At 38.0% G+C, this 12,602-nt stretch overlaps 1 protein-coding gene across 1 annotated transcript in view; it reads right to left on the bottom strand.

Moving 5' to 3' along the window:
• The window catches only part of KCNH5 (potassium voltage-gated channel subfamily H member 5), a 340,538-nt gene that overhangs the window by 285,156 nt on the left and 42,780 nt on the right, over nt 1-12,602 (bottom strand). Inside the window, exons 4-5 of the mRNA XM_066276207.1 lie at nt 8,996-9,124; nt 885-1,000 (exon numbers count right to left, since the gene is read on the bottom strand). Coding sequence (XP_066132304.1) covers nt 885-1,000; nt 8,996-9,124 — 245 coding nt within the window. The remainder of the gene's footprint in view (nt 1-884; nt 1,001-8,995; nt 9,125-12,602) is intronic.

Here is a 12,602-nt window from a genome sequence, read left to right as displayed (position 1 = left end):
AGAGAGAGACAAGAATAGACAAGGACAGACAGACAGAAGGGGAGAGAAATGCAAAGCATCAACTCATAGTTGCAAAACCTTAGTTATACATTGATTGCTTTCTCATACGTGCCTTGACCAGGGGGCTCCAGCCAAGCCAGTGATGCCTTGCTCAAGCCAATGACCTTGGGCTTCAAGCCAGTGACCTTTGGGCTCAAACCAGTGATTATGGAATCATGATTCCATGCTTACGCCGCAACCCCTCGCTCAAACTGGTGAGCCCATGCTCAAGCCAGATAAGCCCACACTCAATCCAGCAACTTGGGGTTTTGAACCTGGGTCCTCAGCATTTCAGGCCAGTGCTCTATCCACTATGCCACAACCTGCTCAGGCTACTAGCCTTTTATACTTCTCCCTCAAGATTCACTCAGCACAGGTATCACCTCACTCAGGCAGCCCTCCCCAGAGCTCCCATAGCACCGTGTCATATTTATCACATTCTATTACTGGGTTCCTCTGCCAGATTTTTTGGCTTCTTCATGATATAGCCCATTGCTTATTTTATATCTACATCCTTTGCAGAGTACCAAGTACAGAGCAAACCTTCGATACATGCCTGTTACAAACATAAATGGGTGAATACATAAACTCCCTATTATATTTGCTCAAAGGACACCTCACGTTCTACAGACATTGCCTGAGAGTTCATGAACCACTTTTCAATTTCAAAAGTAGGAGGGAATAAAAAATAAATAACTAAAATTTCTACAACTCTACAAGGGAAAGTTAATTATAAGTATTATAAAATAATAGCCAAAGGTATCTATAATGAATCATTCGGGGGGGAGAGGGGAATACACCACCACCACCACCACCTTGGAAAACAAAGCTAATCTCACACTTACTTCAGCTAATCTTGAGTGTTTGTGGACCACCTCTGTTTTATTCATTGGCGTGAGCTGCTGCAAAACACTTCGGCTATTTGTCAAAGCCCGTGTCAATCGGGCAAATTTTGTCCAACCTTAAAAATAAGAAAAGAAAGTCTCAGTTTTTCACACATAATCAACATTCTTCATAATATTTAAATGATTTCAGAAAGAGCATAACACCTAGAACTAATGACAAGCATCAATCCAAAGTATTTTATTTCTATATAGACATTGTCATATATTTTAAGTGCAGCTATGAATTAATAAGTAATTTTTATGTGTGACCTTTTTGTTTTGTTCATATCTATTATATAGTCCCAGTAGCCAAAGTGGCTAGCTGTCCAAAAAAATTATGTGTTTCTCATATCATAAAGGATAAGTTTTGATTTGTTGGGTAAAAGTGATAAAGATATCTTCAGGTGATAGTAACTACATGTTGGAAAAAGATATATTAAAAAATTTCCTTGTGCTTACTTCTCTTTCTTACATCAACTGAATATTAAAATTGTATTGAATATTTTAGAAACTTTGAGTCAATCTTATACTTATTGAATTTTCCTATTTCTAAGACAGGTAATGGTGAAGCCCTTAGCACATCTGAGTATTGGATTAAAAAATAAGACTATATTCATCCTCTGTGTGTAATATGGTTTATCTAGAAAATAATGAAATTTTGAAAAAATTTGAGGATATTTTGAAGAAATAAGTTCAATGACACATGGAAGAATACAAATCATCAAGTAGCATGTATCCTCCCATTTCCTAAGTTTAGGGCTTTCTTGTAGTCCTCAGTCTTAAACAATCAGCATTTTTCTCAAGACCCCTGTACCAGCCCTCTCCCTTCACTTTCAGCAGATTATCTAGTTTATTATGTTATTGAAGAAACAGAAGCCATAAGAATATGATAGCCTTCAAGTTCCCTTCTGTCCCCTCCACCTCTACACCCACCTTTATCATCTCAGAGAAGGAGGCATTTGCTCTTTCCTGATCATGCGTATGTTCTACTCATGGACATGTATGTGGTTTCTAAATTTTTCACTATCATTAACAATGCCACAGTGAATTTCCTTAGGCCTATCTTTCTGTGTTCTTGGACACATCTAGAACTGTCTGTTATGTTACTGTTAAATTAGTTCATTTGATCTGTCACCAACCCCCACTGTACAAACTTTGAAAAAGTTGAGCAGCTCTACTGTCTAGGTCAGAGGGAAAAAAACACATCAGCATTTCTAACTTCTCCCAGTGATACATTTACTGATCTCACCTTTACAGAGGCCTAACTGTGTGACTGATTATTCAGCACAGTTCGCTGATGTTACTTAGATGTGGTCGATACGGGGTAATGTGAACAGACAGATGAATATGAAGAGCCTAATACTTGCTCTGTAAGTTGTGCATGGTATTATGAGAACATTTGTTCTCCTAAAAGCTCAGGATGCCAAGTCCTTCTTAATAAAACATTAGTTTAGCTCTATTGGGTTGCAATTAACCTCTTTGTCATGGACTGCTTAATCTTAAAAATAAAAGGAAGTCACAGAGGCAGTTGAATCAATCTACTAGACTGCAACACAAGATTCTAATCCATAAGAAAAAAAGCTTAGGTAAACAATTATACTCTGGCCAAAGAGACTACATGGTATAATTACTCATGTTTCATCTGTTGTTTCCTCTCTAAAGAAAATCATTGGCTTCCCACAAGGGGAAGGTTGCTATTTTAACCATTATTTTCATCCCACAGAAATTTTTTTTTGTCTCAATTATTGGCACAAAGATGCCATAACTGTTGGCACAAGATATTTCACACTGTAAGTGTTCTGGCACTTTTGGAATCTGTTTGAAAATACTATACAATATAAACGGGCAGAGATGTGGGCCATCTCTTTTAGAACATATATGGCTAATCAACAAAATGGATGTCTTGGCTATGACATTTTTCCACTTTGTATTATTATAAACGATGCATCGGGTACCATTGACTGATTATCTGAGCAACAGTTCCAGGACCTCAATACCAGAAACAAAGATAACATTGCTCCTTTGCATTGTTATCAATAAATTCTGTTGGTTCAAAACAGTACAAGTCTGTCAGAACCAGAGTATTCTCAACTTGTGCTTCATTTTCTTCTTTTCTTTCTTTTTCTTTAGTAAAAAAGGGAGATCAGCATAAATAAAGAGTACCATTAAGGTGAAAAATTTGTAGGGAAAAGTGGAGAAAACCATTAAATCCGAATAAGTATTTACTGGAAAGAATGAGGCAGCACCCTGCAACAGAGATAGCGTGGCAATGGAAAGCAGGACCCTCAACAGTAAAGTGAAGATTACAACAGTAGTTTCCTGAATTTTAGAAATGAGCAATAAAGACTGTAAAGTTCCTGAAACATATTAACTACTTCGTCAAAACTGGTTTCCTTCCCTTCCAAAGGTTTTGCTACCATCCATCATGGTATTAATCAGAAGCAATGCTGACATCACTCAGTGCCGTTCGTTTTAGAGGCAAATATCAATCAGTCTAGATTCTAGAATGAAGTTTTGGTGATCATAAAATTTATTTTGAGGAAGAGCTGCACTGCAATTAGTTGGCTGCTGTCACTTTATAGTTACTACCTTAGGTACCATTTGGAGATAAAATTCAGAATTAGTTTACTCAAGTCTTTCAACCATATGACTGGGTTTCTTGTTAAAAAAAATATCAATAACAGTAGAAGGAGAGTGATGTCAATTTCAACCAATTTTTGCAAATCCTCAAAGACTTGGGCCCTTGCTCCATGCTCTGGCCTCTTTTCATAATAAGAAGGTAAAAGGTCTTGGCCAGTTTGCTCAATGGGTAGAGCGTTGGCCCAGCACACAGACATCCCAAATTCAATTCCCAGTCAGGGCACAAATAAGAAGAGACCATCTGCTTCTCTTCCCCTCTCTCTCCCTCTTCTCTCTTTCTCTTCACCTCCTGCAGCCAGTAGCTTGATTGGTTTGAGTGTCAGCCTCTGGCGCTGAGGATATGGCCTGAGCATTGGCCTCGGGCACTAAGGACAGCTCAGTTGACCTTAAACCAGGGTTGCCGGGTGGATCCCGGTTGGGGCACATGCAGGAATCTTTCTATCTCCCCTTCTCTCACTTGAAAAAAAAAGTAAATTGTCCTTGTTCTAGAATTAAAAGTTACATTCTGACTTGCCAGTATGTCCATGCACTTGTCTGTTCTGCATCCAAAAGCAGTATTTCCTATATCCTAGACAGAACTTTCATTTCCTAAGCATTTCTTCAAAACTTTGCAAATACCCTCAACCTATTCCCTTTCAAGCATCCTCAATTCCCTGATCCTTCTGATCTTCCTCCCTGATCCTTGAGCTTCCTGATTCTTTCTATCTTGCTCACTTGACCAAATTTTAACTCTGGTTAAATCCAACCCTTCAAAGCCCTGGCTGGTTGGCTCAGTGGTAGAGCATCGGCCTGGCGTGCGGAAGTCCCGGGTTCAATTCCCAGCCAGGGCACATAGGAGAGGCGCCCATCTGCTTCTCCACCCCTCCCCCTCTCCTTCCTCTCTGCCTCTCTCTTCCCTTCCCGCAGCCAATGCTCCATTGGAGCAAAAGATGGCCCGGGCGCTGGGGATGGCTCCATGGCCTCTGCCCCAGGCGCTAGAGTGGCTCTGGTCGCAACAGAGCGACGCCTTGATGGGCAGAGCATCGCCCCCTGGTGGGCCTGCCAGGTGGATCCCAGTTGGGCGCATGCGGGAGTCTGTCTGACTGCCTCCCTGTTTCCAGCTTCAGAAAAATACAAAAATAAAAATAAATAAATAAATAAAAATAAATCCAACCCTTCACTTACTTCTACATCTGTCCCCCTTTGACTAAACATGGGTGGAGTAAAACACATAATCATGCTCACAGATGCTACCAAAACTCATGACCACTGGCCTCAAGTAGACCTTAGTGCTGCTCAACAAATCTGGTGGATTCCCCTTGTTGCCCTCTTCTCCGCACTCGTAGATTACCATTCATCCCTACTCTTCCCTCCCCCCACCTCCAACACTTCTTTGCCTTCTTCCCCATCTTTCTTCAGCTGATAATTATGTTTCCTATGTTACTGAGAAAACATAATCAGAAGAAAACTTCCATTTTAAACATATTTGTTTGTCTGTCTCCCCTTTTAGGATATAAGGGAAGGAACTCTATTTCCAGAACCTAGAACAATGCCTGCTCAATACTGTGTCCTTGACTTGTACTTGTCCAGTTTTAAAAACTGAACAAAATAGATAAACAAGAAAAATAAAATATTTCTAGAAGAGTCATGAAAAGGCTCATGTTAAGTAACTCTGGTTAAGTAACCTGAGACTAAGTGAAAAGTAAATCTTGTCTCCAACTTCAATTCTCTAGCCCCAATTAATTTTGATACTATGATCATATCACAAAATCTCATGTGTTGTTTCCCAAAGTTCCATAGTCCCATTTACTCAATTTAAAAGGTTTAATGATATTTTTTTGCCTAAATTGTAGAACATGTTTTTGTACACTGCTAGTTTCATAGCAATAGTAGGATGATTACTTAATGGCATAAATATTTTATTACTATTGAATTCTTCATATTAAATTTGTAGCTTGCATAAATAATAGAAAGTAGCTCATATACACCATTCATAGTTACCTTGTGCAAAACTTTATTCTGTTGTGCATTTGAAAGGTGTACAGGAGTGACAAGATAAAAGTCTATTCAAAATAAATTCTTCCTCTACAAATTCCGGCACTGGAAAAAGGTAGTTTAATCCTTTCCACAATGGGTCTGATTTTCCCTATAGATTCTAAATTATATGCCTATCAAGCACTTAGTTCAAAACCAAGTGGTTTGAGTTGTCTGGGGTTTATTCAAAAGACTTTTTCTTCGTAAGATGGATTATGCATTTAAGAGATTGTGCCTGACAAAGAACTCTGTGATTTTATGTGCAGATGCAGAGATGGAGGTCTAGGCAGAAAAAAATGGTGAGGCATTAATTTAAAAACTAAAAGTCAACACTTAATAGATATTAACACGCTTTCCCCAACGTCATTATAAAATGATGCCAACTTTCATCTTCCATAAATAGGCTACAAAATTACTGGCACCACCATTAATGTTCAGCAGATCAAAACAATAAGAAAGTACTATACTCATTTTGGCCAACTTTAGCTGTTTCATAACATCGCTTAGTACAAATTAGAGAAAACAATAGATATCACCTGTTAGCTATAGGTTTTTCATAAATGTTCCATATCAAGTTGAAGTTTCCCTCCATCCCTACTTTACTAAGAGTTTTTTTTATCATATATGGGTGTTGGATTTTGTCAAATGCTTTTTCTATGCAAACCGATAAGATCATTTATGTTTCTTATTTAGCCTGTTGATATGGTGAATTACAATAATTGATTTTAAAATGTTGAACCAGCTTTGCATAGTGGAGTAAATCCCCCTTGGTCATTGTATATAATTCTTTTAATAGATTGTTGGATTCTATTTTGTTGAGGATTTCTGCATCTCTCTTTATAAGAAATACAGGTCTATAATTTTCTTTTCTTATAATGTCTTTTTCTTCATTTGATATGAGAATAGTGCTGGTCTCATAGAATGAGAAGAGTTCTCTGTACTTCCATTTTCTGGAAGAGACTAAATTGGACAATGAAACCTTCTGCAACTGGTATTTTCTTGTTTGGGAAGTTTATTAATTATTAATTTAATATAATTTAATAGCTATAGGATAATTCAATTATATCCACAGTATAAGTTCTGGTAGTTTTTGTCTTCAAGGAATTGGCCCATTTTAACCAAGTTACCAATTCAGTGGCTGTAGAGTTGTTCATAGTATTTCTTTACAATGTTTTACTGTCTGTTGAATGTATTATAATGCCCCTGCTTTAATTTCCAATATTGGTAATCTGTGTCTCCTCCATGTTTCTTGGTTAGCCTGCGAGAGGTTTATTAACTTGAATAATCTCTTCAAAGAATCAGCTTTGGGTTGTAGTGATTGATGTTCTCTAACATTTTTTTTTTAATTTAATTTCTACTCTATAATTTACTAATTCTCTTCAACTTGCTTTGGCTTAAATTGTTCTTCTTTGGCTTACTTACCTAAGGTGGGAGTGTAGATTATTAATTTTATATCTTTCTTCTTTTCTAATACATGCATTTAATGTTATATATTTCACTCTATACACTGCTTTTGCTGTAGCCTATATATTTGATACAATGTATTTTTATTTTAATTTAGTTCAAAATATTTTTCTAATTTACCTTACCTTTTCTAATTTTCTAATTTAGCTTCTTCTTTGACCCATGAGCTATTTAGAAGTACATTAATTTCTAAACATTTGCAGATTTTCCAGCTATCCTTCTGTTACTGATGTCTAGTTTTATTCCATTTTTGTTTAAGAACATACTTAGTAAGATTTCTCCTCTTTTAAATTTGTCAAGGTGTGTTTTATGGCTCGAATGTGATCTGCCTGGTAAATGTTGCATTTAAGCTTGAGAAGAACATGTATTCTGCTGCTGTGGGATGGACCACCTTGAATTCTTAAACAACAAATGAGCATTAATTAGAAAACTATTCTATTAGATTATTATATCAAAAATAATATTTAAAGTTATCCTAAACTTCCTAGACACTGGGTATATGAGAAAAGGCAGAGGAATAGGTAGAACAGGTCTAAAAGTGAATGCTATATTCAATCTTCCAGGAGTTGATTTAATATAATTATACATATATTTTCAGAGACACACACAAGTAAATTGATGTATGTCATGCTTTAAATGGTTTGCACACTGTAAAACTTTCCTCAAAATTTGATATTAACCAGAAATTGAGCAGCTATAGTAATATATATGTAATTTCATCTACAGGAAATAAGTGTAATGCAACTTTTCTATAATTATGATTATAGTTGGAAAAATTAAAGCTTTTATGCCAGTTTTTTTAAACAGAGGTAAGAAAAGGCAATGTTTGCCAAATGCAAAAAAAGAAGACATTTTATTATTAGTTTCCTAAGAGATTATTAAAAATAATATTTCATATAAACATCTCAGGGTATTTAAAATTCTTCATTTATATGAAACCAGTTTCTAATTTAAATATAACTGGAGAGAATAGAATGAGAGCAAAGAGGAGTAAAAGCACATGCCACTGACTACTGTTTTCTTTAAAGCAGGAGTCCCCAAACTACGGGCCCGGGGGCCACATGCGGCCCCCTGAGGCCCTTTATCCGGCCCCCACTGCACTTCCGGAAGGGGCACCTCTTTCATTGGTGGTCAGTGAGAGGAGCATAGTTCCCATTGAAATACTGGTCAGTTTGTTGATTTAAATTTACTTGTTCTTTATTTTAAATATTGTATTTGTTCCCGTTTTGTTTTTTACTTTAAAATAAGATATGTGCAGTGTGCATAGGGATTTGTTCATAGTTTTTTTTATAGTCTGGCCCTCCAACGGTCTGAGGGACAATGAACTGGCCCCCGTGTAAAAAGTTTGGGGACCCCTGCTTTAAAGTCTCTCTGAATATTACAGTCAATAAGGCTCCAATACGAATGTTTTCATTTTCCAGCCACTCTGTTGATAACAAAATTGTTCTTTACACAATCTAGCAACATCTACCCAGGAGAATCTAAAGAATCTACAACAACCAAATAAAGAATAGCTGAAAAGTAACCTGAAAATGTCAACTAATCAAACTCTAATCGATTTAACAAAATACAATCAACATGTTCCAATAAGACTTCACCCAAGCTATCCCACAAGTTTTACTTTTTGTTTCTAAAATTCACCATGTCAGAAGTTGTTGAAACTCCCATTGTATTGATTCTAAATTAATAATGTTCTATGAAATCTCTTCCTTATAAATTTTCTCAATTCCTCTTATTATAATTTAAGTAACTATTATTTTAACTTTCTATTTCCATTTAAAAAATATGATTAAATAAAACTGATTTGGACAATGACTAGTATGAATGTGAAGCAAAATAAGGGTCACATAATACAATTTTGTTTTCAAGTTCAGTCAGTGGATTTTGTTAAAATAATGATCAGATATTTAAATGACAGCCTAAATCTTAAGCGTAGTGTTTCCTTTGAAAATTACCTTTTGTTGAATCATCCTCTATCGGCTGTTTGAACAACGTAATATCCTTGAAAGTGCACAGGAACAAGACCACCTTTTCATGTTCATTTCTTATTGGTGCAATTTGCATATAAAACCAAACAGGGGTTCCTGGGAGAGAAAGTAAGGACAATAGAGTGTGACAAAACCACAGCGATGACTTGGTCACCTGCCTTCCCTTTTCCTCTAGCATCAAAACAGTAGTACTTCAATTGCTCAAAAGGATCAAAAAACTCTTTTAATTTTGTATCCACCACCAGCTGCTCAAAAATTAACAAACATATTTTTCAAGTTGAAATATCAAAACTGAAATGCAAAGCACAGATGTCATTTCACAGAGCTGGGCACAAAAGCAGGCTCACTAAGAGTAAGTAACGCCAACATCACCCAAGCCTGATCTCTTCTTCCCCACTGACACTGGCACCAACTCCCTGCGACAGTCTCACCCAGTCTGACCACTCCTACGTGCTTCTCCCTGTCACTTTGAGAAGCGCTTCCGGTAGACTTCCACAGTAAAACCTGATGCTCTGGTACATGTTCCTTAGGAGGGACATCTGAAACGCTCAGACAGACTGATAAGACAGCTCTAGGGCATTGACTGCTCCTCCACATAAGAGGCCCTTGAAGCCTGCTATACGTACAGCTCTACCTGAAGCCTTTAAAACAATAGTAAAGAAAAAGTATGTCTTGAGCCTTTGAGAATCTCAGGTGTAATTATGAGCCACTGCTTCCTACCTGCCCCCTCCCCCTCCTCAAAGCAGGAGGCTGGACTCTGTCACAAGCTACTTTAAACATTGGCTCCGGCAGACTCCAGAGGACAGTTTCAAAGCGTTCAAGGCTTAGGTTTGGGACAAATCAGGAACTGGCGCTATGTCAAAAAATATATATAAAGACAAGAGAAATGCCTTCAAAGGAGTAATTATCCATTAAATGATAAAACACTGAAGGAATGTTCTATCAGAATCAAAAAGACTTATCTTTCATCATATTCGCTCAAGTCACAGTGCAGTAAAGCCTCTCCAAATAGTCTACCATAAAGAACTTTTTGTCAGGGGGGAAAAAAAAGTACTTTGTCAGGCTTGGGGTCTGGGGAGTGAACTGTAACTATAAATAGTCTACTGGTAAGACTTGATATTCTGTTAGTAGCTACCAATAAAAATCAAGTAAGACTCACCTCTGTACCTGTGACCAAAAACAAGTCACGAAATAATGCCACCATGGCAAAAGGGAGTTTGTTATTTAGACAAGACAAGGTGACTTAACTACCACGTTAAAGAAGTCAGAGAATGAAGCAAGGAGATTTCTATGGGAATATTCACTTTTGATGACCAGGTTTGTTGCAATCCCAAGAGGCCTATAGGAGGATAGTCATTTCCAAAATAATTACACAATGAAACAGGGGCCTCAGAAACAATTACACCATCTTCCAAAGAAGCTTGTTCTTTGTTTTCTGCTTCTTATTTTACACAGCGTGTCCTAGAGCTCTGAGAGATGGGCACAGCTTTACAAACCAGACCCAGATGCTAGAGCAGTGGCCGGGAAACTCTTTGGCTGAGAGAGCCATGAACACCACATATTTTAAAATGTAATTCCATGAGAGCCATACAACGACCCGTGTAAGTTAAGCATTATCCAATAAAAATTTGGTGTTGTCCCGGAGGACAGCTGTGATTGGCTCCAGCCACCAGCAACCATGAACATGAGTGGTAGGAAATGATTGGATCGTAATACATGAGAATGTTTTATATTTTTAATGTGTTTTTTTTTTTATTAAAGATTTGTCTGTGAGCCAGATGCAGTCATCAAAAGAGTCACATCTGGCTCATGAGCCATAGGTTCCCGACCCCTGTGCTAGAGGCATAGGACCTATGGCTGCTCCGACACAGTGAGCTTGAGGCCGCAGGGTCATAAACAGGGAAAAGGGCATTAAACAGGAATTGTTTTCCAAGGTCTACTAGAAATCTGAACAGAAAGAGATTATATTACAGCTCCTATCTTTCCACAAAAAATAGCAACATTTCAAATTGTAGCACAGAGTCTGGACTGTTTTTTAAATTGCTTTCGGATATCTTAGTGGACCTTTTTCAAGTTGAAGTACAGGGTCATACTTCCCCAATGATAAGTAGGCTGAGTACCTGCTGGTAAAATATCCACAATCTGAATCTGGGGTTCAGGGAGGATGGGATGTCGGGAGGGTTAAGCAGAGAGGCCTGTAGCTGCTGGAAATGCAAGACAGTGCCTGGCATCGGTTATTTGGAGTGGAGCCAGTTATCACAGTTCTGGCCTTTGTGTGGACAGAAAGAGACATTTTCAATCATCATCTCAGAGCCACTGTTTTATTCCCAAAAGTAGAAACAGCCCCTTCCTAATCAGAGCAATAAGCCTAAAGGGTAGAGGTTGCAAACTGCAATGTCAATCATGATACATGTTAAATAGGTAACCCCAGTCTCCTCACTTGCAAAATGGTGTTTAACCTAATTATTTAATGAAAGTATTGGGAGGAGTTGGCATGCAGGTATTCCCAAAACAGTTTTCTACAGACATGTGACTTTTTTCTATTAACATTCTAAAAAGACATAAGAACACACTCTTTTCAGTTGATGTTCAAAAGCCTTCAGCTAATTAGTTACATGATTTTGTAAAATAACTTTTAAGTATATTAGAACTTCATTATAATACATAGATAATATTTTTTCTTCATATTAAAGGGGAAAAAACATAATGTAGATACTACATGAAAAAGAGAGAGGAGTTTTAGTCTTTAGTTCTATGGACTATATCTCCTACTACCTCTAAGCAGACATCTAAACATACATACAAGCCCTGGCCGGTTGGCTCAGCGGTAGAGCGTCGGCCTAGCATGCAGAGGACCCGGGTTTGATTCCCGGCCAGGGCACATAGGAGAAGCGTCCATTTGCTTCTCCACCCCTCCGCTGCGCCTTCCTCTCTGTCTCTCTCTTCCCCTCCCGCAGCCAAGGCTCCATTGGAGCAAAGATGGCCCGGGCGCTGGGGATGGCTCTGTGGCCTCTGCCCCAGGAGCTAGAGTGGCTCTGGTCGCAACATGGCGACGCTCAGGATGGGCAGAGCATCGCCCCCTGGTGGGCAGAGCGTCGCCCCATGGTGGGCGTGCCGGGTGGATCCCGGTCGGGCGCATGCGGGAGTCTGTCTGACTGTCTCTCCCTGTTTCTGGCTTCAGAAAAATGAAAAAAACAAACAAAACAAAAATAAACATACATACATGCTTATCGGAAAAGAATCAGACAAGCCTGAACCAAGGTCAGATAATTATTTCAATCCATTAAAATAAAGCAAACTATCTAAACCACCTCAAAAGGAGACTTTTGGAACCATAAAATTCAAGTTATTGCTAACATTATTTAAAGAATATAACCAAACAGAATTTTCACTGAGGTATTTTTGAGAAAGGCATAAACTAGGAACTTGGCTTTGATGCTTGAAAGTCAGGCATAGATTTGTTTATCCTGCTTAAATGTCAGAGTGAAATGATCTTAGTAATATGGAACATTCTTAAATTATCTACTAAACTTGAGACACATATCTAAGTCATTTAAGGAATAACAGTATTATG

This window comes from Saccopteryx bilineata, chromosome 4, assembly GCF_036850765.1.
Source record: "Saccopteryx bilineata isolate mSacBil1 chromosome 4, mSacBil1_pri_phased_curated, whole genome shotgun sequence".
Classification (NCBI taxonomy): Eukaryota; Metazoa; Chordata; class Mammalia; order Chiroptera; family Emballonuridae; genus Saccopteryx; species Saccopteryx bilineata.
The sequence above is the reverse complement of the archived record's forward strand: the minus strand, read 5'-3'. Positions and strand labels throughout refer to the sequence as shown.